This window comes from Moschus berezovskii, chromosome 5 (assembly GCF_049115385.1).
Source record: "Moschus berezovskii isolate FMDL1 chromosome 5, NW_MosBer_1.0, whole genome shotgun sequence".
Lineage (NCBI taxonomy): Eukaryota > Metazoa > Chordata > Mammalia > Artiodactyla > Moschidae > Moschus > Moschus berezovskii.
Window position 1 is genome coordinate 99782718 of NC_142464.1, and position 21510 is coordinate 99804227.

The 21510-nt window shown below is 39.9% G+C and overlaps 1 protein-coding gene across 2 annotated transcripts in view; it reads right to left on the reverse strand.

The window, feature by feature from the left end:
- Nucleotides 1–12489: 12489 nt before the first annotated feature.
- Nucleotides 12490–21510, reverse strand: part of CDKL2 (cyclin dependent kinase like 2) — a 50279-nt gene continuing 41258 nt past the window's right edge. The window contains exons 11-14 of one of the 2 annotated variants that reach the window (XM_088836391.1): nucleotides 21185–21308; nucleotides 20857–20963; nucleotides 15610–15676; nucleotides 12490–14583 (exon numbers count right to left, since the gene is read on the reverse strand). In XM_088836391.1, coding sequence (XP_088692517.1) covers nucleotides 14507–14583; nucleotides 15610–15676; nucleotides 20857–20963; nucleotides 21185–21308 — 375 coding nt within the window. In that variant the 3' untranslated portion in view covers nucleotides 12490–14506. Of the gene's footprint in view, nucleotides 14584–15609; nucleotides 15699–20856; nucleotides 20964–21184; nucleotides 21309–21510 lie in introns of both variants that reach the window. The other variant, XM_055434917.2, reaches the window with a different exon arrangement.

Consider the following 21510-nt stretch of genomic DNA (forward strand, 5'->3'; position numbering starts at 1 on the left):
CCTGTCCATTCCTTTACTGACTGCTCTTCTGCCACTTGGCGACTCATGGACTCGGCACCAGGTTGCCTCATTTTTCTCCCCTGGCATTTTATGTAAATCTACCTTGATTGGGGAAATTTTCCTGGTGTCAGGTGGCATCAGCCTGAATCCAGTTCCAATCTCATTGTGTATGTTTGGTTTTTTAACTGCATCCAAAGGGTGCTGCTCTGAGGTCAATAACGCAGAGCCAAGGCCAAAAAAGAAAGAAAGAAGCCTTTAGGAGCCTCTGAAAAGAGCAGAGCTGCTTTGGGGTCAAGGTGACAAAGTATCACACAGTTTTAAGAAGGGGGCCCTTCTCTCCACCTCTGCACAGAACTTACTCCTTCTCTGGAAAATAGAAGCAACTACTTTTGGGAAGTCAGAAGACAGCAGCATTCTCATATAAGGTGCTGGTTTCATCACAGTTGGGGGTGTGATGGGGTGCTGTTGAAGAAGTGTACTAGCTTGCTTGGACTGCCTTTATAAAGGCTGGGTGGCTTAAATAATAGAGACTTATTTTCTCTGAGTTCTAGAGGCTGATGGTCCAGGATCAAAGCATCAGCACGATGGGTTTGCTCAAAGGACTCTCCTTGGTTTGCAGATGGTCACACACTCGCTGCCTCCTCACACGGCCTTTTCCCTGCACCTGTGTGCCTCTGCTGTCTCTCTTGTGTATCCACATATTCTCTTAGTAAGGACATCAATCAAATTGGATTTGGACCCACCATAATGGCCTCATTTTAACATCCATCACCTTTTTTAAGGTACTATCTCCAAATATATCACATTCTGAAGTACAGTGGACAAGGCTTCAACATAGGAATTTGAAGGGGATGAGTTCAGCCCATGACAGGAGATATCCAATTTTGATAGCAGTAATTACAAACTTTCAAGATAGCTGCATAATCTAGAAAGAGCTGCTTCTGACTCTAAAGAAAACAAGGGTTACCATGCCCAGGTACTTTTTTAAAAATTGAAGTATAGTTGATGTATAATATTACATAAGTTACAGACATATAATATAGTGATTCACAATTTTAAAGGTCATACTCCATAGTTATTATAAAATATTGGCTAGGACTTCCTTAGTGGTTCAGTGGTTAAGAATCTGCTTGCTGGGATTTCCCTGGTGGTCCAGTGGTTAAGAATCCACCCTGCAATTCAGGGGAAACAAGGTCAATCCCTGATCAGGGAACTAAGATCCCACATGCCATGGAGTAAAGGTCCTGTATGATGCCATGAAGATCCTGTGTGCCACAACTGAGACCCTATATAGCCATAAATTAAAAAAAAAAAAAAAGAATCTGCTTGCTGATGAAGGGCACACAAGTTTGATCCCTGCTCCAGGAAGATTCCACATGCTTCAGAGCAACTAAGCCCATGAGCCACAAATACTGAGCCTGAGCACCCTAGAGCCCATGCTCTGCAACAAGCAAAGCCCTCTCACCACAACTAGAGAAAGCGGGCATGCAGTAACAAAGACCCACAGCAGCCAAAAAATAAATATTTTTTTTTAAAAAAATTGGCTCAATTCCCCATGTTGTACAATGTATCCTTGTAGCTTATTTTATACCTAATAGCTGTACCTCCTACTCCCCCATGCCTATATAACCTTTCCTCCCTTCCCTGTCCCCACTGGTAACCAACTAGTTTATTCTCTGTATCTGTAAATCTTTTTGTTATACTCACTGGTTTGTTGTGTTTTTTAATTCCACATGTCAGTGATATAATACAGTATTTGTCTTTCTCTGTTTGACTTACTTCACATAATGCCCTCCAAGTTCAACAGTGTTGCTACAAATGGTAAAACTTCATTCTTTTTTTTGGGGGGGGTGCTGAATATATATGTACTGGGGGCTTCCCAGGTGGTACTAGTGGTAAAGAATTCATCTGCCAATGCAGGTAGACTTAAGAGATGCAGGTTCAACCCCTGGGATGGGAAGATTCCATGGAGGAGGGCACAGCAATCCACTCCAGTATTCTTGTCTGGAGAATCCCATGGACAGAGGAGCCTGGTGGGCTACAGTCCATAGGGTCGCAAAGAGTCAGACATGAGGGAAGCGACCTAGCATGTATATATGTACCACATTTTCTTTATCCTTCACCTGTTGATGGACACTTAGGTTGCTTTCATATCTTGGCAACTGTAAATAATGCTGTTATAAACATTCAGTTCAGTATAGTTCAGTTCAGTTCAGTCGCTCAGTCGTGTCCGACTCTCTGCGACCCCATGAATCACAGCATGCCAGGCCTCCCTGTCCATCACCAACTCCCAGAGTTCACTCAAACCCATGTCCACAGAGTCGGTGATGCCCTCCAGCCATCTCATTCTCGGTTGTCCCCTTCTCCTCCCACCCCCAACCTTTCCCAGCATCAGAGTCTTTTCCAGTGAGTCAACTCATCGCATGAGGTGGCCAAAGTATTGCAGTTTCAGCTTTAGCATCAGTCCTTCCAATGAACACCCAGGATCGATCTCCCTTAGAATGGACTGGTTGGATCTCCTTGCAGTCCAAGGGACTCTCAAGAGTCTTCTCCAACACCACAGTTCAAAAGCATCAATTCTTCGGCGGTCAGCTTTCTTCACAGTCCAACTCTCACATCCATACATGACCACGGGAAAAACCATAGCCTTGACTAGACGGGCCTTGGTTGGCAAAGTAATGTCTCAGCTTTTTAATATATTATCAAGGTTGGTCATAACTTTCCTTCCAAGAAGTAAGCGTCTTTTAATTTCATGGCTGCAATCAGCATCCGCAGTGATTTTGGAGCCCAAAAAAATAAAGTCTGACACTGTTTCCACTGTTTTTCCATCTATTTGCCATGAAGTGATGGGACCAGATGCCATGATCTTTGTTTTCTGAATGTTGAGCTTCAAGCCAACCTTTTCACTCTCCTCTTTCACTTTCATCAAGAGGCTTTTGAGTTCCTCTTCACTTTCTGCCATAAGGGTAGTGTCATCTTCATATCTGAGGTTATTGATATTTCTCCCAGCAATCTTGATTCCAGCTTGTGCTTCTTCCAGCCCAGCGTTCCTCATGATGTACTCTGCATAGAAGTTAAATAAGCAGGGTGACAATATACAACCTTGACGTACTCCTTTTCCTACTTGGAACCAGTCTGTTGTTCCATGTCCAGTTCTGTTGCTCCCTGACCTGCATACAGGTTTCTCAAGAGGCAGGTCAGGTGGTCTGGTATTCCCATCTCTTTCAGAATGTTCCACAGTTTATTGTGATCCACACAGTCAAAGGCTTTGGCATAGTCAATGAAGCAGAAATAGATGTTTTTCTGGAACTCTCTTGCTTTCTCCACGATCCAGCGGATGTTGGCAATTTGATCTCTGGTGCCTCTGCCTTTTCTAAAACCTGCTTGAACATCTGGGAGTTCACGGTTCACATATTGCTGAAACATTAAGGTGCATGTATTTTTTTCATGTGTTTTTGGTTTGCTTTTTTTCCATACCCAAGAGTGAAATTGCCAGCATATGGTAGTTCTAATTTTAGATTTTTGAGAAACCTCCATACTGCTTTCTGTAGTGCCTGCACCAATTTACATTTTCAACAGCAGTTTACGAGGGTTCCCTTTTCTCCACATCCTTACCAGTGCCAGTGCAGACTAATTCTCCAATTTCCATTCATTGTGAGCATCAGATTACATTTGGCTACTTGTAAATCACACTTGGAAACTGTATCCAATTCATTCGGAAGATGTTCATCACCCTTCTGGGATTAGCATTCTTCAAAGTAGGCTGATCCTCCTTCCCGCCTCTCCGCCTTTACCCTTCTGCTCACCTTTCATCGTTGTGAGACAAATTTACTTCCATAATTTTCCAAATTCTTTTCTTTTACTCAGGATTCTCAGTGAAATCCACAGCTCCTCCTCCCCACAGTAATGCTCCCACCAGCATAGCTCTCCTCCAGGCACTGCTTCTGCCTCGCTGACCTCTGAGTCACCAGCCAATTGCTGACATTAGGGGAGACCCTGACCCAATCAGAGACAAAGTCCACATACCTTGGGTCTCTTCGGCTCCCTCTATGCTTCCTAGAGCTCCTTGTGCTCAGTTGCTAAGTCGTGTCCGACTCTGCGATCCCATGGACTGAAGCACACCAGGCTTCCCTGTCCTCCACTATTTCCTGGAGTTTGCTCAGGTTCATGTCCATTTAGTCAGTGATGCTATCTAACTGTCTCATTCTTTGCTGCCCTCGTCTCTGTTTGCCAAATCAAATAGCTTAAGCAATCCTTAACACTGGGCCCTTTAAAATGGGGAAAGAAGACCACTTATTGCATGGACAAAAGGGCAGATAATACCTCTCAGGTGAAATTCATCACAGGTTTTAGCACTTTTCCCCTTAGGACGAAAATCGCTTACAGTGAATGGGGTTTTACTGCCACCTCCTGGATCATGCTTGGCAGCACTGCGCAGCCCTGGGCGGAGCCAAAGGAGTGGGTGTCACCATAGTGAAGTGGATGTAATGTCAACTACAAAAACTCCCGAGCTCAGAACTTTCATAACTCTCCTTAAATAACTTCCAGCCATCCAGCAGAACTGACTTCTTTATTCCTCTACCCTAAAAGGGAAAAGTGCCTCTCTCTCATTAACTTATTTTCTCCCAAGACTCAACAGAAGAAAGGGTATCTGAGATCTGACCACATTACCGGGATGACAAGTATAATTAAACACAGGCAGAACACTCGATGACATAAATCAAAGCAAGATCCTTTATGACCCACATCCTAGAGTAACAGAAATAAAAACAAAAGGAAACAAGTGGGACCTGATTAAACTTAAAAGCTTTTGCACTATAAGCAACTATAAGCAAGGAAACTATAAGCAAGGTGAAAAGACAACCCTCAGAATGGGAGAAATAATAGCAAATGAAACAACTGACAAAGGATTAATTTCCAAAATATACAAGCAGCTCATACAACTCAATACCAGAAAAACAAACAACCCAATCAAAAAGTGGGGAAAAGACCTAAACAGACATTTCTCCAAAGACATACAGATGGCTAACAAACACATGAAAAGATGCTCAACATTGCTCATTATTAGAGAAATGCAAGTCAAAACCACAATGAGATATCACCTCACACTGGTCAAAATGGCCATTATCAAAAAGTCTATAAACAACAAATGGTGGAGAGGGTGTGGAGAGAAGGGAATGCTCTTGCACGGTTGGTGGGAATGTAAATTGATACAGCCACTATGGAAGATGGTATTGAGATTCCTTAAAAACTAGGAATAAAACCACCATGTGACCCAGCAATCCCACTTCTAGGCATAGAAGGAAACCTGAGGAAACCAGGATTGAAAAAGACACATGTATCCCATTGTTCACTGCAGCACTATTTACAATAGCTAGAACATGGAAACAACCTATATGCCCATCGACAGATGAATGGATAAAGAAATTGTGGTACAGATACACAATGGAATATTACTCAGCCATAAAAAGAAATGCATTTGGGTCAGTTCTGACGAGGAGGATGAACCTAGAACCTATTATACAGAATGAAGTGAGTCAGAAAGAGAAAGAGAAAGATCATATTCTAATGCACATACACAGAATCTAGAAAAAATGGTTCTGAAGAACTTATTTACAGGGCAGCAATGGAGAACAGACAAGAGAATAGACTTATGGACGTGGGGAGAGGGGAGGAGAGGGTGAGATGCATGGAAAGAGTAACATGGAAACTTACATTACCATATGTAAAATAGATAGCCAACGGGAATTTGCTGTATGGCTCAGGAAACTCAAACAGGGGCTCTGTATCAGTCTAGAAGGGTGGGATAGGGAAGAAGATGGGAGAGAGGTTCAAAAGGGAGGGGATATATGTGTACCTATGGCTGATTCATGTTGAGGTTTGACAGAAAACAGCAAAATTCTGTAAAGCAATTATCCTTCAATAAACAAAACATAAACTAAAAAAATACATTCTCCAGGCTGCATTGTATTTCCCAGTTTAAAATAATTTTTTATCTACAATATACTTTGTACCCAACTATGCTATCTGAACCTGGTGTTTGCCTTTGTTTTCAGGAGGTGGCAAACATAACTACAAAGGAAAATCTCCAATAGTAGAGCTGAAATCTGCTTCAGTTTTTTCGAAGACCTTTAATATCCTTCATTAACTAAAGCATAGTAACTCCAATACTTTGACCACCTGATGTGAAGAACCAACTCATTGGAAAAGACCCTGTTGCTGGGAAAGATTGAAGGCAGGAGGAGAAGGGGACAACAGAGGATGAGATGGTTGGATGGCATCACCAACTCAATGGACATGAGTTTGAGTAAACTCCAGGAGTTGGTAATGGACAGGGAGGCTTGGCATGCTGTGGTCCTTGGGGTTGTGAAGAGTCAGACACAACTGAGCGACTGAACTGAACTGAAGTGAACTTTCACCCAGTTTGGTCCCCATGGTAAATTTTTTAAGATTTACTCATTTGTTTTTATTTTTGTCTATGCTGGGTCTTCGTTATAGACTGAGGGATTTCTCTAGTTGCAGCGAGTAGGGGCTACTCTTCACTGTGAAGCATGGGCTTCTCATTGCAGTGGCTTGTCTTCTTGTGGAGCACAAGCTCTGGGGCACATGGGCTCTAGAGCACAGGCTCAGCAGTTGTGATGCATGGGCTTAGCTGCTCCGAGGCATGTAGGATCCTCCCAGTTCAGTCCAGTTCAGTCACTCAGTTGTGTCTGACTCTTTGCGACCCCATGGACTGTAGCACGCCAGGCCTCCCTGTCCATCACCAGTTCCCGGAGCTCACTCAAACTCATGTCCATTGAGTCGGTGATGCCATCCAACCATCTCATCCTCTGTCGTCCCTTTCTCCTCCTGTCTTCAATCTTCTTCAGCATCAGGGTTTTTTCAAATGAGTCAGCTCTTCACATCAGGTGGCCAAAGTACTGGAGTTTCAGCTACATCATCAGTCCTTCCAATGAACACTCAGGACTGACCTCCTTTAGGATGGACTGGCTGGATCTCCTTGCAGTCCAAGGGACTCTCAAGTCTTCTCCAACACCACAGTTCAAAAGCATCAATTTGGGGGGGCTCAGCTTTCCTTATAATCCAACTCTCACATCCATACATGACCACTGCAAAAAACATAGCTTTGACTAGATGGATCTTTGTTGGCAAAGTAATGTGTCTGCTTTTTAATATGCTATCTAGGTTGGTCATAACTTTCCTTCCAAGGAGTAAACATCTTTTAATTTCATGGCTGAAGTCACCATCTGCAGTGATGCAGTGAGCCTAAGAAAATAAAGTCTAACACTGTTTCCCCATCTATTCACCATGAATTGATGGGACTGGATGCCATGATCTTAGTTTTCTGAATGTTGAGCTTTAGGCCAACTTTTTCACTCTCCTCTTTCACTTTCATCAAGAGGCTCTTTGGTTCTTCATCACTTTCTGCCATAAGGGTGGTGTCATCTGCATATCTGAGGTTATTGATATTTCTCCTGGCAATCTTGATTCCAGCTTGTGCTTCCTTCAGCCCAGCGTTTCTCATGATGTACTTTGAATATAAGTTAAATAAGCAGGGTGACAATATACAGCCTTGACGTACTCCTTTCCTGATTTGGAACCAGTCTGTTGTTCCATGTCCAGTTCTAACTGTTGCTTCCTGGCCTGCATACAGATTTCTCAGGAGGCAGGTCAGGTGGTCTGGTATTCCCATCTCTTTCAGAATGTTCCACAGTTTATTGTGATCCACACAGTCAAAGGCTTTGGCATAGTCAATAAAGCAGAAATAGGTGTTTCCCTAGAACTCTCTTGCTTTTTCGATGACCCAGCAGATGTTGGCAATTTGACCTCTGGTTCCTCTGCCTTTTCTAAATCCAGCTTGAACATCTGGAAGTTCACAGTTCATATATTGTTGAAGCCTGGCTTAGAGAATTTTGAGAATTACTTTACTAGCGTGTGAGAGATGAGTGCAATTGTGTGGTAGTTTGAGCATTCTTTGGCATTGCCTTTGTTTGGGGTTAGAATGAAAACTGACCTTTTCCAGTCCTGTGGCCACTGCTGAGTTTTCCAAATTTGCTGGCATATTGAGTGCAGCACTTTCACAGCATCATCTTTTAGGATTTGAAATAGTTCAACTGGAATTCCATCACCTCCACTAGCTTTGTTCATAGTGAGGCCCACTTGACTTCACATTCTAGGCACTTGCATCAGCAGGCAGATTCTTAACCACTGGACCACCAGGGAAGCCCCATGGAAACTATTAGTAGTATTTTCTAATATGGTCCAGTTGTGGGGAAGTACGTTCTCATACACTGTTGGTGGGAATGTAAATTGACACGGCATTTCTGGAGGACAATTATGTCAGAATCGGTCAAAATCTAAGAGGAAACGTACCTTTTGCAGTTTCAAAATGTCCCTGGTGAGCACTGTGGCTGTTTCTCCAGCATCCATTCCTTGTTTGCCTCCCAGGTAGGTGGAAAACAGGTGGTCATTAACCTAGACCAATCAATATAATCCCGTTTCCTTTTGCTCTTTCATTAATTCAAAGAAATTTAACAGAGACCCAAGCCAAGCAGTGCACACCATTCCCCTGGCTACAATGTTTGATTCAAGGTAAGCTGTATCCAAATCTGATTTAATTAATGTGAAGTTTTGTTCATGGCTGGAGAAACATGCTTCCTCCTCTGCAAATCGATGAGGTTACTTGTAGCTCCAGGAGTCTAAGCTCCAAAAGTTTATATTATCTAAACAAAATATATATATATATTTTATTGATCCCAGATCTATGGAATCATGTTGTTGTTCAGTTGCTCAGTGATGTCCGATTCTTTATGACTCCATGAACTGCAGCAAGCCATGCTTCCCTATCCATTATCTCCCGGAGTCCGCTCCAACTCATGTCCTTTGAGTTGGTGATGCCATCCAACCCTCTCATCCTCTGTCGCCCCCTTCTCCTTCTTCTCTCAATCTTTCCCAGCATCAGGGTCTTTTCCAATGAGTTGGTTCTTCACATCAGATGGCCAAAGTATTGGAGCTTCAGTTTCAGCATCAGTCCTTCCAATGACTATTCAGGGTTGACTTCCTTAAGGATTGACTGGTTTGATCTCCATGCTGTCCAAGGGACTCTCAAGAGTCTTCTCAACAAACACCCATGGCTTTATCATTTATTAATTGAGTGACACAATAAATTTCTTAAGCTTTTGAAGCCTATACTTTGCCTGTAAACCATGACTAACATTCCTACCTTCATAGGGCTACTATTACTTTTGTCAGATAAAAATCACAGAGCTAGATGGTTTGGAACAGAAAAAGGTTATAAAAAAAGATGTGGTTCCCAATCTTTGAAGACACAGCAATTTTGTTGGCGGCAGTGACACTGGGTATTGATCTTGCCTGTCTGTGTAATTTCAGAATCTGGCCCTGACTCTCCTGGAGGGTCTAGAAGTAATTCAATAAACAGCTTTTCTATTTGAAAAATATATAGTGGAGAAGACAGACAGGTAAGTATATATGTAAGCAAATGGACTGATGATCAAAGGAAGAAGACTAAACTTAGGTTTGACAGGGACAGAGTAAAGGGACAGTATAAGTGATTAGTTAATCCCACTAGGGGATTGTAAGTAGAAAAAATATGGAAAACCCCTGTAAGTTAATGATAGCTCAAGAAAGCAAGTTTGCTTAACCATAAAACCAAGCAGGCTTTCCTAGCAACAAAACCATGCAACAGAAGCATGAGACATGCCCCAAAGCAATAAAACAAAGGTAGCATGAGACCCACCACTTGCCCAGTGAACTTAGTAAGTTAATGATCCCTAGGACATGCTCTCTGCACACATAAGAAACAACAATAATTTGTGGACCTAGATGAACCACGTAGGGACAAGAAAATTCCCCTGCTCAACCTGGAGGAGGAACTGATGATGGAAGCACAATGTCTAGTCAAGAGAGACAAGGAAGTTCTTCTCCCCCTCCCCACTTTTCCTTTGACTGTAAAATTGTAACCTAGTAAGTTCTCGGTATGCAGCATTTCTTGCCCACCCACTTGTAAGCCTCAGCAGCGTCCTATTGTAATAAATCACTTTCCTCTCACTGAATTCTTTTTTGTGCTGAGAAATAAAGGACTATAGTACCAGAGCCGGAGAAGGCAATGGCAAGCCACTCCAGCACTCTTGCCTAGAAAATCCCATGGATGGAGGAGCCTGGTAGGCTGCAGTCCGTGGGGTCGCTAAGGGTCGGACACAACTGAGCGACTTCACTTTCACCTTTCACTTTCACACATTGGAGAAGGAAATGGAAACCCACTCCAGTGTTCTTGCCTGGAGAATCCCAGGGACGGGGGAGCCTGGTGGGCTTCCGTCTATGGGGTCACACAGAGTCGGACACGACTGACGTGACTTAGCAGCAGCAGCAGCAGTACCAGAGCTTGTCAGAACCCCTGAAACAACACCAAACAGTTTCAGGTTCAGGAGAGAAGTAACCAGTGGAGATATTGTTGTGGGACAGAAGGATTGTTTTCAATTCAAGCAGCAGTTAATGGAGGTCGCTTTCCAGATTTAGAGGCACGTGTGTGTGTGTTCAGTTGCTTCAGTCATGTCCAACTCTTTGCAACCCTAAGGACTGTAACCCTCCAAGTTCCTCCGTCTGTGGAATTCTCCAGACAAGAATACTGGAGTGGGTTGCCAGTCCTTCTTCTAGGGGATCTTCTGACCTAGGAATCAAACCTGTGTTTCCTGTGTCTCTTGCAATGACAGGTGGATTCTTTCCCACTGAGCCACTGGGGAAGCTCTAGAAACACGGAGATAGCTAAATGGAGATAAACTGATACACAAACCTGTTCTCTTGACTGATTGGAGATCCTACCCTAGTGTAGGGAGAAGAAAAACATGCTGAATTGAAATATTTTGGTTTCACTTTCCTGATTCCTCATTTAATTCATGTTAACTAATAACACCGGAGAAGGCAATGGCAAGCCACTCCAGTACTCTTGCCTAGAAAACCCCATGAATGGAGGAGCCTGGTGGGCTGCAGTCCGTGGGGTTGCTAAGGGTCGGACACGACTGAGCGACTTCACTTTCACTTTTCACTTTCATGCTTTGGAGAAGGAAATGGCAACCCACTCCAGTGTTCTTGCCTGGAGAATCCCAGGGACGGGGGAGCCTGGTGGGCTGCCGTCTATGGGATCACACAGAGTCGGACACGACTGAAGTGATTTAGCAGCAGCAGCAGCAGCAACTAATAACACAGTTTCCAAAATTTGGCTGGAGCCTTCCTCACTTCTACCGGAGATGATCCTACACGGCAAAGCAGAACAAGAAGGGATTAAATAAGGCTATGCAATGGAGGGAAATAAAATTTCACTGAAAGCAAAGGAAAACAACATTTTGTGGGAGAGTTTTTGTTTTGTTTTCAGTTTCTCAGTATATAATAACATCACAAATATCCACAATAATAATATCCAAAAATATCTACAAACACAAAGTTCTAAATCACAAGTTACTTACAAGTGATGACAAGTGATTTGTGGTAAGGCACTTCTCAGAAAGACATGTTAAGAAACAGATAAGCTTTATCATAATTATGAGCTTTTCTCTTGGCTCAGTGGTAAAGAATTCGCTTGCTAATGCAGGAGACTTGGGTTCTATCCCTGGGTCAAGAAGATCCCCCGGAGAATGAAATGGCAACCCACTCCAGTATTCTTGTCTGGGAAATCCCATGGACAGAGGAGTGTGGAAGGCTACAGCCCACAGGGTGGCAAAAGAGTCAGAGGCCACTTAGTGACTAAACAACAACATGGTAATTCCACTTTCAAGTTACTTCATGTCTGAAGCCACAAAGAGAGAAAATAAGACCTTTTAAAACGTAAAGTGAAAACATAGTTTTTCATTCAGAGGGAGGCATGTTAAGGGCCCACTTCTAATGCTAAAACACAACACAAAACAATGGGGAAAAATCCATTTAGTCCAATTTTCTAGGACCAGCCTTAAAACCTGAAAAGCAGTGATGCTGAGGTATCTAATTCCTGCCAATGGTTCGGTTATAAGAAGCAGGGCTTAGAAAACAAGTCAAGCACATTTTCCCATCTAGTGTAACACATAATTTACTATAGATCCAGCCTTGTAGCAAAACTAAAGTGAAGGAACCAATGATGAGAGAGTCACAAGAGAAAACGCATCTTCTGTGTCCCCATTTCTATAGGATGTTAGCTATCCTAACCAAGCAAGGTATTCTCTCTTACCAAGCAAGGTATTCTCAATCAAGAGAACCAGGTTCTAAGATTGAGTTTGTCAGTTTTTACCAGGTCATCTTTACAAGACAAGTAAAGGACAAGACAGGGCCAGGCTGCTTATATCACTGGCTGTACAAGAAAATTAACTTGCTGCCGCTGTTTCCTAAATTTTGAAAAGAAAATTAATGGATTATTTCAAACTTATTTGTTAAAACTATACAGTGCTGCATGCATTATTCATGGTCTCAAATAAAAATCAAGCAAAAACCATAATGGAGCTCAGGAAGATATAATATTTATTAATTTTAAAACATACATACACACAGCAAGTCCATTTCCCCCACCAATACATACATATATTTTCTATTAGTAAGTGGCTTAATCATATCCTTGTAGGTGAGAAAAAGTTAAAGTAACCTCAAACTGAAAAGAGGGATTATTTTGGTTCAGTATCTATGGCCCCAATTTGCAAAATCTTCTTTTTCAAGTAGTTCTGCAAGTTCTAACCAGATAGGATCCTCAAGTCTCAACCTGGACTTACAGTAAATCATTTTAGTTCCTTAACTCTGAAGTTCACAATATGTTTTAATAAACAAAAAAATGCCCAAAAGCAAATATAGAAATGAGAAGGTTATTGATCTTAGATCCTTAGACACTGAGATGATATTTTCACACTGATCTATAAATTAAAATAACATAGAAATAAACTAGAGAAACACTTGGCTTTTAAGTATCATCTGCTTTCCATGCTGTAGAGTCTCTTGGCAATATTTTTCAAAATAAAAATAAAATAATATTTTAATGTGAAGCCGATTAGCACTTATACATGAATTTTGTTCAGCATGTTAGCCATAACAATCTAGTCAAATACCTGGTCAGAGGTTAAAGATAGAACTTCAGAATCAAGACCAAATTTTAGTTGAACCACCAACAGACTCCACATTGAAGCCTCTTATTTTGCCTCCTCTGGAATGTCCTACTCTTTTGAAACCCAAGTGTCTAAGGTCAAAATTTCAATATTAAGCTCCTTAGAGTAATAGAGAAAAGTGCTAGTTAAATTTGGGAGTTAAGTTCTAGCCAATGCCTTTCGGAAAAAAACAACACGTTGTTAACTGGTTAAGGCCAAAAAAAATGTCCACACAAGTTCTGGTCCCCTTAACAACCATTCTCTAAACGCAGAGCATGACTCACAACCCAGAAACCAGAAACCTGCAGTCCAGTTGGTTTAACATTACCACCTAAGTTTGGACCAGTGCACTAGAAAAGATGTATGGGTTGATGGTAAATGATTTTGCACCTTGATAAAAAGTTTTGGGGAAGGCCTAAGTGTTTGAGGAAACAAGGAGAGAGGAACATCTCTAGTTCCGTCTAATGTCACCTTCCAACTATCAGTGGGACAAGAGTGTAGTCCTAACAGTGGACATTCCCTCCCTAAAGCATTTCCAACGGGGGAGTTTCATAGACACTGGCCCAGAAAAGAGTAATCAGTCTGAGTCGACTGGTGTAACGCAGCCCTCAAACTCTGTATGGTTACCTCTTTTTTTTCAAATGAGAAGCATAGTACTCAGCTCCAAGGTAAACTTAACAAAATTCTTCTTCACCACTCATTTCAATCACATTCCTACACACAGGAACATTAGCACTAGAATCTTACAAAACAGAGGACTATCCAATGCCAGAACCACACTAAGTTATTAGAAATAAAGGTTTCTTTGCAAAATTTGCTTTAGTGTAGTTTTTAGAAGATCAGCAGAGAGGCCAAATTCCCACAATAACACTGATCAAACATTAACAAATAATCACAGAAATCAAAGGTACACCTCTATCCATAGAGAGTAGTTACTTTTCTCCTTAAAGCATAGAAACAAGCAAGATTTTTTAATGTGTTTTATAATTAAGTTTGGGTAAAGGAAACAAGATCTCTTTTTGATCTTTTTTTTTTTCGTTTTCTTCAATTGATCCTAGTTTTGATCATCTACCTCCACTGAACTCACTTCCAAATAAATGTACACATTTATACAGATAACACACAAGATTGAATGCATAAATAACAAAACCTTTTAAATGCTTCTCTCTCTCTCGTTTTTTTACTCACTTTAAATACACAATCTACTAATAGTAAATACACATTCATATAACAAGAACCCTATCACTATTCTTTCATTTGATATATCTTAAAATAGCATCAACAGACTTGAAAGGTGAGGGGATAACAGTTATTCAGTCTTCCTGTGAAACACATGGATGATGTCTTTTCTTCTGCTGCAAGGCCTTTCTCAGAAAATGCAGGCAGTTCAGAAGTCAATGCTCAAAGCCATGAATCTCTGCTTCTAGAATTCTGTCGCACAAGAATGTCATCTCAGGTACAATAGCAGCATCTAAAAGCAAAGGGGGATATACGCCACCCAGTAGTTTATATAAATTCCTTCTAGAAATTGATTTCTACCTCTCTTGTTTTCTTACCCTGTATATATTGATAGTCTTGGTAGGTATTACATGGCCTAAGAAAACCATGCATATCAAAAACAAGATTTTAAAGACAGTCTTCAGGATAATTACTCACCAAAACTATCATGTGTAGCACATCCATTTTTATTTAACTAATGACTAAGTTTGACAAACCAGATCCAAGTTTTAATAGAGCTTGAAGTTTACACAGTATGTATAATGAGTGCATTGCAATGACTTCCACTAGGGCCTTGGAAAGGACCTCTAAAAATGAGAAATTAAAATTTTAAATTTGTTCACGTCACAGTAAATTCACATTTGGTGTCACAGACATTCAAAATACTTTGTGGAGGTTGAAAGATTAATTCCAACAACACAGTTATGAGAATGTGGGCTTTTATTACCAATACATTTCACAGAGTTAATGAGATACTCAATTTTGAATGACGTGTGTGAGCTCACATAGAAAATTATCACCCTCAAAAGGTCCGATTTGGAGGGGGAGAAGGTTTTAGCATTAAAAACTTCTATTTAAAAGGAAAGCAATCACTGGGTTTAGTGCTGATACCGCTTTATTAGGAAAAAGACTATCTAGCAATCATTTACTCTTTCTTGTTTTACAAGCCCAAAGGGCATATGACTGATAAGAGAGATAAGTCCATATCCTCCTGGAGCACTTGGCACCCTAAGTTAACATTACTATATCCAATAAAATACAGTAGATTAGTTTAAAAGCAAGAGATGTAAACTCTATGAAAAAGGATTTCATCCCAGAGACAAATGCTACTCCTGTTTTGTTTTTTTTAAGTGGTACAATTCTTTGTCTATCAGGAGTTCCCACAGAGCCAAACATGGAAGAATATTTTGGCTGAGAATCTGTAGCTTTAGCAAGCTATTAACACAAAACATTTCCCATGAAGGGTAACACAGCTCCAAGTGTGAGAAATCAGACCTACCCAGTTCAGAGCCGACAGGACACTCAGTGCCGATGTTCCACGGGAGGCAAATCAGCCTCTGAATCATCTGACAGGGGAGATTTTGATACCTAGAAGTTAATAATTGAGCATAATAGATTCTCAGTAATTGCCAGAGTCCTACTTCCCCCAAATCCCAATTCTTGTTCAAACATCAGATGATCAGGATTAACTATTCATATGGATAGCTCAAGCAGCTTATACAGAAAAAGATGAAGTAAGGGCTTCATCTCATTCTTTGACCTCGTTGTTGATATATATGCTAAACGATACTTCTGATGTGCTAGGGCAATGTAAACCTGCTGTAACCCATGTTTACTACCTATCAACAAAATAAACAAATCAAAACCCTCTGGAAAAAAATACAAAAAAAACAACTCAGGATGTAGGACAAGAGTCAAAACTTGGAGATACAACCCTTCATATGGGAGTAAGTTTCCAGTTTTGTTTGTTTTTTCACCACTGTGACTTTGCCCAAAGGGCTAGCCCTGCTATCAGAGTAGCAAGGAAGTGCAAGATTGAGTAATTTCTACTGATCTACCTGAAAAACAGAAAAAAAAAAAAAAGATTGAAGAAGGTGAATAGCCTCAGGAACCTGTAAAAAAATAAAAAACCCTACCAAAAGGTCTACCATATAAGTCACTGGAATTTCATAAAGAGAAAAGAAAGAAATTACGGCAGGAAAAAATATTTGAAAAAATAATGACCCAAACTTGCCAAATTTGGTAACAGAGATCAGTTTGCAGATTCAAGAAGCTCAGCAAATTTCAGAAGGATACACTCAAAGAGAACTATGCCCAAACATAAGATATTCAAGCTAATGAACACAAAAGACAAAGATTAGATATTGAAAGCAGCTAGAGAAAAATGAAACACTACATATAGAGGAACAATTCAAATACATCATTTTCCACCAGAAACTGTAGTGACTAGAAGGCAGAGAGATAATTATCTTTATAGTGCTGAGAGAAAAAAATTCTTTTTAAAAAATCTACCAACTCGTGCTCTATATCCAGTGAAAATATATTTCAGGAAAGAAGGCAAAATAATAACATCATTCCCAAATGAAAGAAGAATTTGTCATTATCACACCTGCTCAGTAAAAAGCATTACAGGAGGTTTTCCAGACAGAAGGAAAATAATATCAGAAATTAAAACTGTAATCTTTAAGAAAGAAGGAAGAACAACATTAAAAGTCAGTAGCTAGATAAACATAGAAAACTACTTTTTTTTGCATAAACTGTTTAAAATACTTACAACTATTTTAGCAAAAAGATAACAGTGTAGTGAGGCTTTCTATGTATGTGAATAAAATACATATGCTAACTCTAACATAAAGTTCAGGTGTGGGGAAGAGAAATAGGTTTGGAAAGATTCTACATTTTATAAGTCATACAATACTTACTCTAAGTAGACTATGAAAAAATTAGTTACATACACTGTAATCCCTAGAGAATTCATTAAAAAAATAATGCAGAGATTATCACCAAAGAGCCAATACTAAAAATACTTAAATACAAAATAAAGCTGGAAAGGGAAAACAGAGGAACAAAAGACAACTAATAAAGAGATAGCACTAGATCCAAACACTTGAATAATCACATTAATGTTAATTGGCCTAAATATTCAGTGGTAGGAAGCATTCTAAAGATATTCCCCCAAGATATCTCTCCCTGGTTAGTCAATCGAACTCACTTAGCTACTTCTGTGAAAGAACTTTGCACATGAAATTAATTTAGCAATTCAACTGACCCTCAGAGAGATTATCCTGGTGGGCCCAAGGAATCACATGTGCCCTTAAAACCGGAAGAATGTCAGAGAGGTGAGGCAGATGAGCTAAGAATCAAAGGAGTAAGAAAGTTTCAACCACAGTTGTGGCATTGAGGGCTGTGGAATTAGGCCATGAGCCATGTGAATGGCCTCTAGAAGCTGAGGACAACCCCCCAGGTGTCAGTCAGAAAGGAAACAGGACATCAGTCCCACCATCTCACGGAACTAGATGCTGCCAACTACTTGAATGAGCCTAGAAACGGATTCCCCCCGCCGAGCCTCCAGAGACAAACGCAGCCCTGCTAACATTTTAATTTCAGCCTATGAGACTCTTTAAGGAGAGCAGCAGCCGTACCTCGACTTCTGACCTAAGGAAATTGTGAGATAACAAATGGAGATTGTTTTAAATTGGTAGTAACTTGTTAGAAGAAATAGAAAACAAACAGATGTTCCAATTAAAAGAATCAGAATTGACAGAATGGATTCAAAGTGAAGATCCTAATTTATCTGCTGTTGGCAAAAGAAACACTTTAAACATAAAAACTAGGTAAGCTGAAAGTAAATGAAAGTATTGATAGAAAAATATACTATGGAGACAAATAACTGTAAGTACGCTGGAGTGAAGGCTTCCCAGGTGGCACTAGTGGTAAAGAACCCACCCGCCAGTGCAGCAGATATGAGACGTGGGTTTGATCCCTGGGTTAGGAAGATCCCCTGGAGGAGGGCTAGCAACCTACTCCAGCATTCTTGCCTGGAGAATTCCATGCACAGAAGAGCCTGGTGGGCTACAGTCCACAGGGTTGCAGAGTCAGATATGACTGAAGTGACTTAGCACACACGCAGGCTGAAGTGACTATTTTAATCTCAGATAAAATAGACTTTGAGGCACAGAGCACCAAGAGAGATAAAGTGAGATACTTCAAAATGATAAAAGGGACAATGTATCAGAAAGACAAAACAAATATAAATGTGCCTGTACCTAATAAACAGATTTTTTAAAATACATGAAGCAAAAATAAACAGAAAAATAGACAATGCCACAATCATAGTGAAAGATCTTGATAGCACTCTTTCAGGAACAAAAAAATCATCAAGAATATACAATTTTTGAACACTATCAACCTTAATCGAATTTCACATTTATAAAACACTACATCCAACAACTAATTATATACATTATTTTTAAGAGAATAAGGTTTATTCACCAAGACAGACCATGTGCTGGGACATAAAACACATCTCCATGCATCTAAAAAAGTCAAAATCATACAGAGTATAGTCTCTGACCACATGGAATTAAATTATAAATTAATAATAAAGTATCTAAAGAATACCCAAGTATCTGTTAAACAACACATTTCTAAATAATTATTGGGTTAAAGAAGAAATTACAAGGGAAATTTTTTTAAACCTTTGACCAGAATGATAATGAAAATACAACATACAGAAATTTGTGGGATGAAGCAAACAGTGCTTAGAGGAAGATATTTGAAGTTATGTCTGCAAATATAAGATGTATAAGCATGGGGGTGGTGAGGGAGTGGAGACAGATTGCATGGATTAAGCAATACTTCACTTATAAAATCTACCTTCCAGATTGTTCCAGAAGAACAATAGACTTTTATATGAAAATGTTATGTAGTTCAGTGCACTGATGAATGCCATAAAGTAAGGGTGCAAGGCAGATCACAGCCTCAGAAGGCAGGCCCTTGGCTTTCAGTCTCCAGTTGTGTCTCTTTCCACCCAGATTTTCCACACATAAATTCATGTTATTTTGGTATTAATCTGTGCTTTTTCAATACACCTGCTTTCTCTTTCATTGTATTTTAAATACAAATGGAAACTGAACAAATAACCTGAGAGGAAAAATGCAGAACCAGTTTACAGACATAAAACGATTAGTTCAGAATGAGAAAGAAAAATATTGAAGAAGGGGGAAGGCAGTCAAAGCTTTTCTGCCATCGCATGCAACTAGATTGAGCTATGTTGACCCAAAAAGTGCTTTGAACAATAACGTGCTCACAAAGAGCAAGTGGGAAATTTTAAAGCCTTTAAAATCTGCTTGACATTTAAGTTTAGAAGTATACGAGGAATTTCCCACAACACTGCAGTTCATAAAAATAAAATCTGTGGCCATGCTTATCTTCACACAATAGGAATTTGCTTAGCTTTAATGATGTTGTTCCCGAAATGGCTGGCAAGGGATCAGGCAAAAAGCAACAGCCTTCTATAAATGTTTTTCTCAGAATCACTCGGTAACTGCCTCTGTAATTTGTTATCCTCAGCAACAGCATTCCCCTTGTTTGCAGAGTTGTACAAATCATTTCAGGAGTAACAGGAGGAAAAAGTACCCATGTAGAGGAGGAGCGTACATACAGGGGCTGTCTATGAAATGGAGATACTTAAACAATCGGGATGGAGAATTCCAAAACAAAAGTTGCATCGAGCAGAAGGAAAAACTTGTTTAAGGAAGAAAAGTGGTGGGGGGGGGAGTAAAGGGGAAAATTCAGTGATACTTGTCTCAAGTTTGTAGTTAGTTATGGACGGCCCAAGAGATTAAAAAGTTTGCCAGTTTTCTTAGGGATATGACTGTTGTTGATATGAAAGTAGCAGAAACATAAATATTCTGAAGAGATAAGAGAAATTACAGAAAAAGACTATATGGAATGGAAAATCTCTAGCATGAACCCAGAGGGGTGGAAAGGGGTGGGAGGTGGTAGGGAGGTTCAAGAGGGAGGGGACATATGTGTACCTACGGCTGATTCATGTTGATGTATGGCAGAAACCCACACAATACTGTAAAGCAATTATCCTTCAATTAAAAATAAATAAATTTAAAAAGAAAATTTCTAGCATGGATGGAGCAGATTGCCCTAGGGAAAAGTGTCAAATAAACAATACATTTTAAGAGGATAAAAACAATTCCAAAGTTTAACTCTTTGAAAGATGGGTAATATTAATAATTTTGGTATTATTGCAGTGAAATGCCATAAGCTACAATAAAGAATAGGTATAAAAGCCACAGCTAGGCTACATACACACACACACACACACACAATTTTTTAACCTATAAAAAACTGATCACTGTAAGCTGGGAAATGTTTATGTAAATATATATGTAATAAGGGTGCTTAATGCAATGAATCATAAAATAAAATTTAACATGCAAATGTTATAGATACCACTAATAAACCTACCCAATCAATAAAAGCAAACTCTCCATATGACACTTTAAAAGGAAGTATGCGTGCGTGCTAAGTCACTTCAGTCGTGTCTGACTCTTTGCAACCCTAAGGAGCCCACCAGGCTCCTCTGTCCACGGGATTCCCCAGGCAAGAATATTGAGTGGATTGCCATGTATCGCAGGTGGATTCTTTACCACTGAGCCACCCGGGAAGCCCAAAAGAAAGTAGGAGAGAAACCCAAGTTCCACGAAACCTACATACAGTATTTCTGTACCTGCTGTAACGCGATACTGGGGGTGTGTAAGTCAATTGTGGCCAGAGATGGAATTCGAGATTCTGAAAGATTTTTGTTCTCTTTCTTTATTAGCCTGGAATTCCGAGCTAGACAAAAATAACCATAAACAGAGTGAGAAAATAAGACATTTTTGTTAGTTTTTCACATTCTATATCTGTCCTTCAGTGTGTAGTTACTGTACATAAGTCTACATTTTCACATAAATATGTAAAGTTACTAAAAATTTTTAATATTGTTAGTTTACTTAACATACGTTTTAAATAGTGTATACAAAAGGGCTGAAATAGTAAAAGCATTATAAACATACCGATGCCTTCCAGGGCTTTTAGTTCAGGGAGATGATTATAATTTAGTTCAGGCAAACGGACATCTGTCTTTGAGTATTCCCTTCTTTTCTTATTTGCCTGGAGTAGGCTCTTTTCACTAGCAACCTAATATCATCAGAATGATTAACACAAATGAATTAGCTTCCAGGTAAGCTTGTCCCCTCCCATAACTACTATATTCATATCTTAAAATTTATGGAATTCAAAAGCTGGAATAATATAAACTTTGAAGAACACTAATAACAAATGAAACAACTTCACCCAGTTATTTCAAATCTCTTCCTAATTAAATTTACTAAAATTGCTA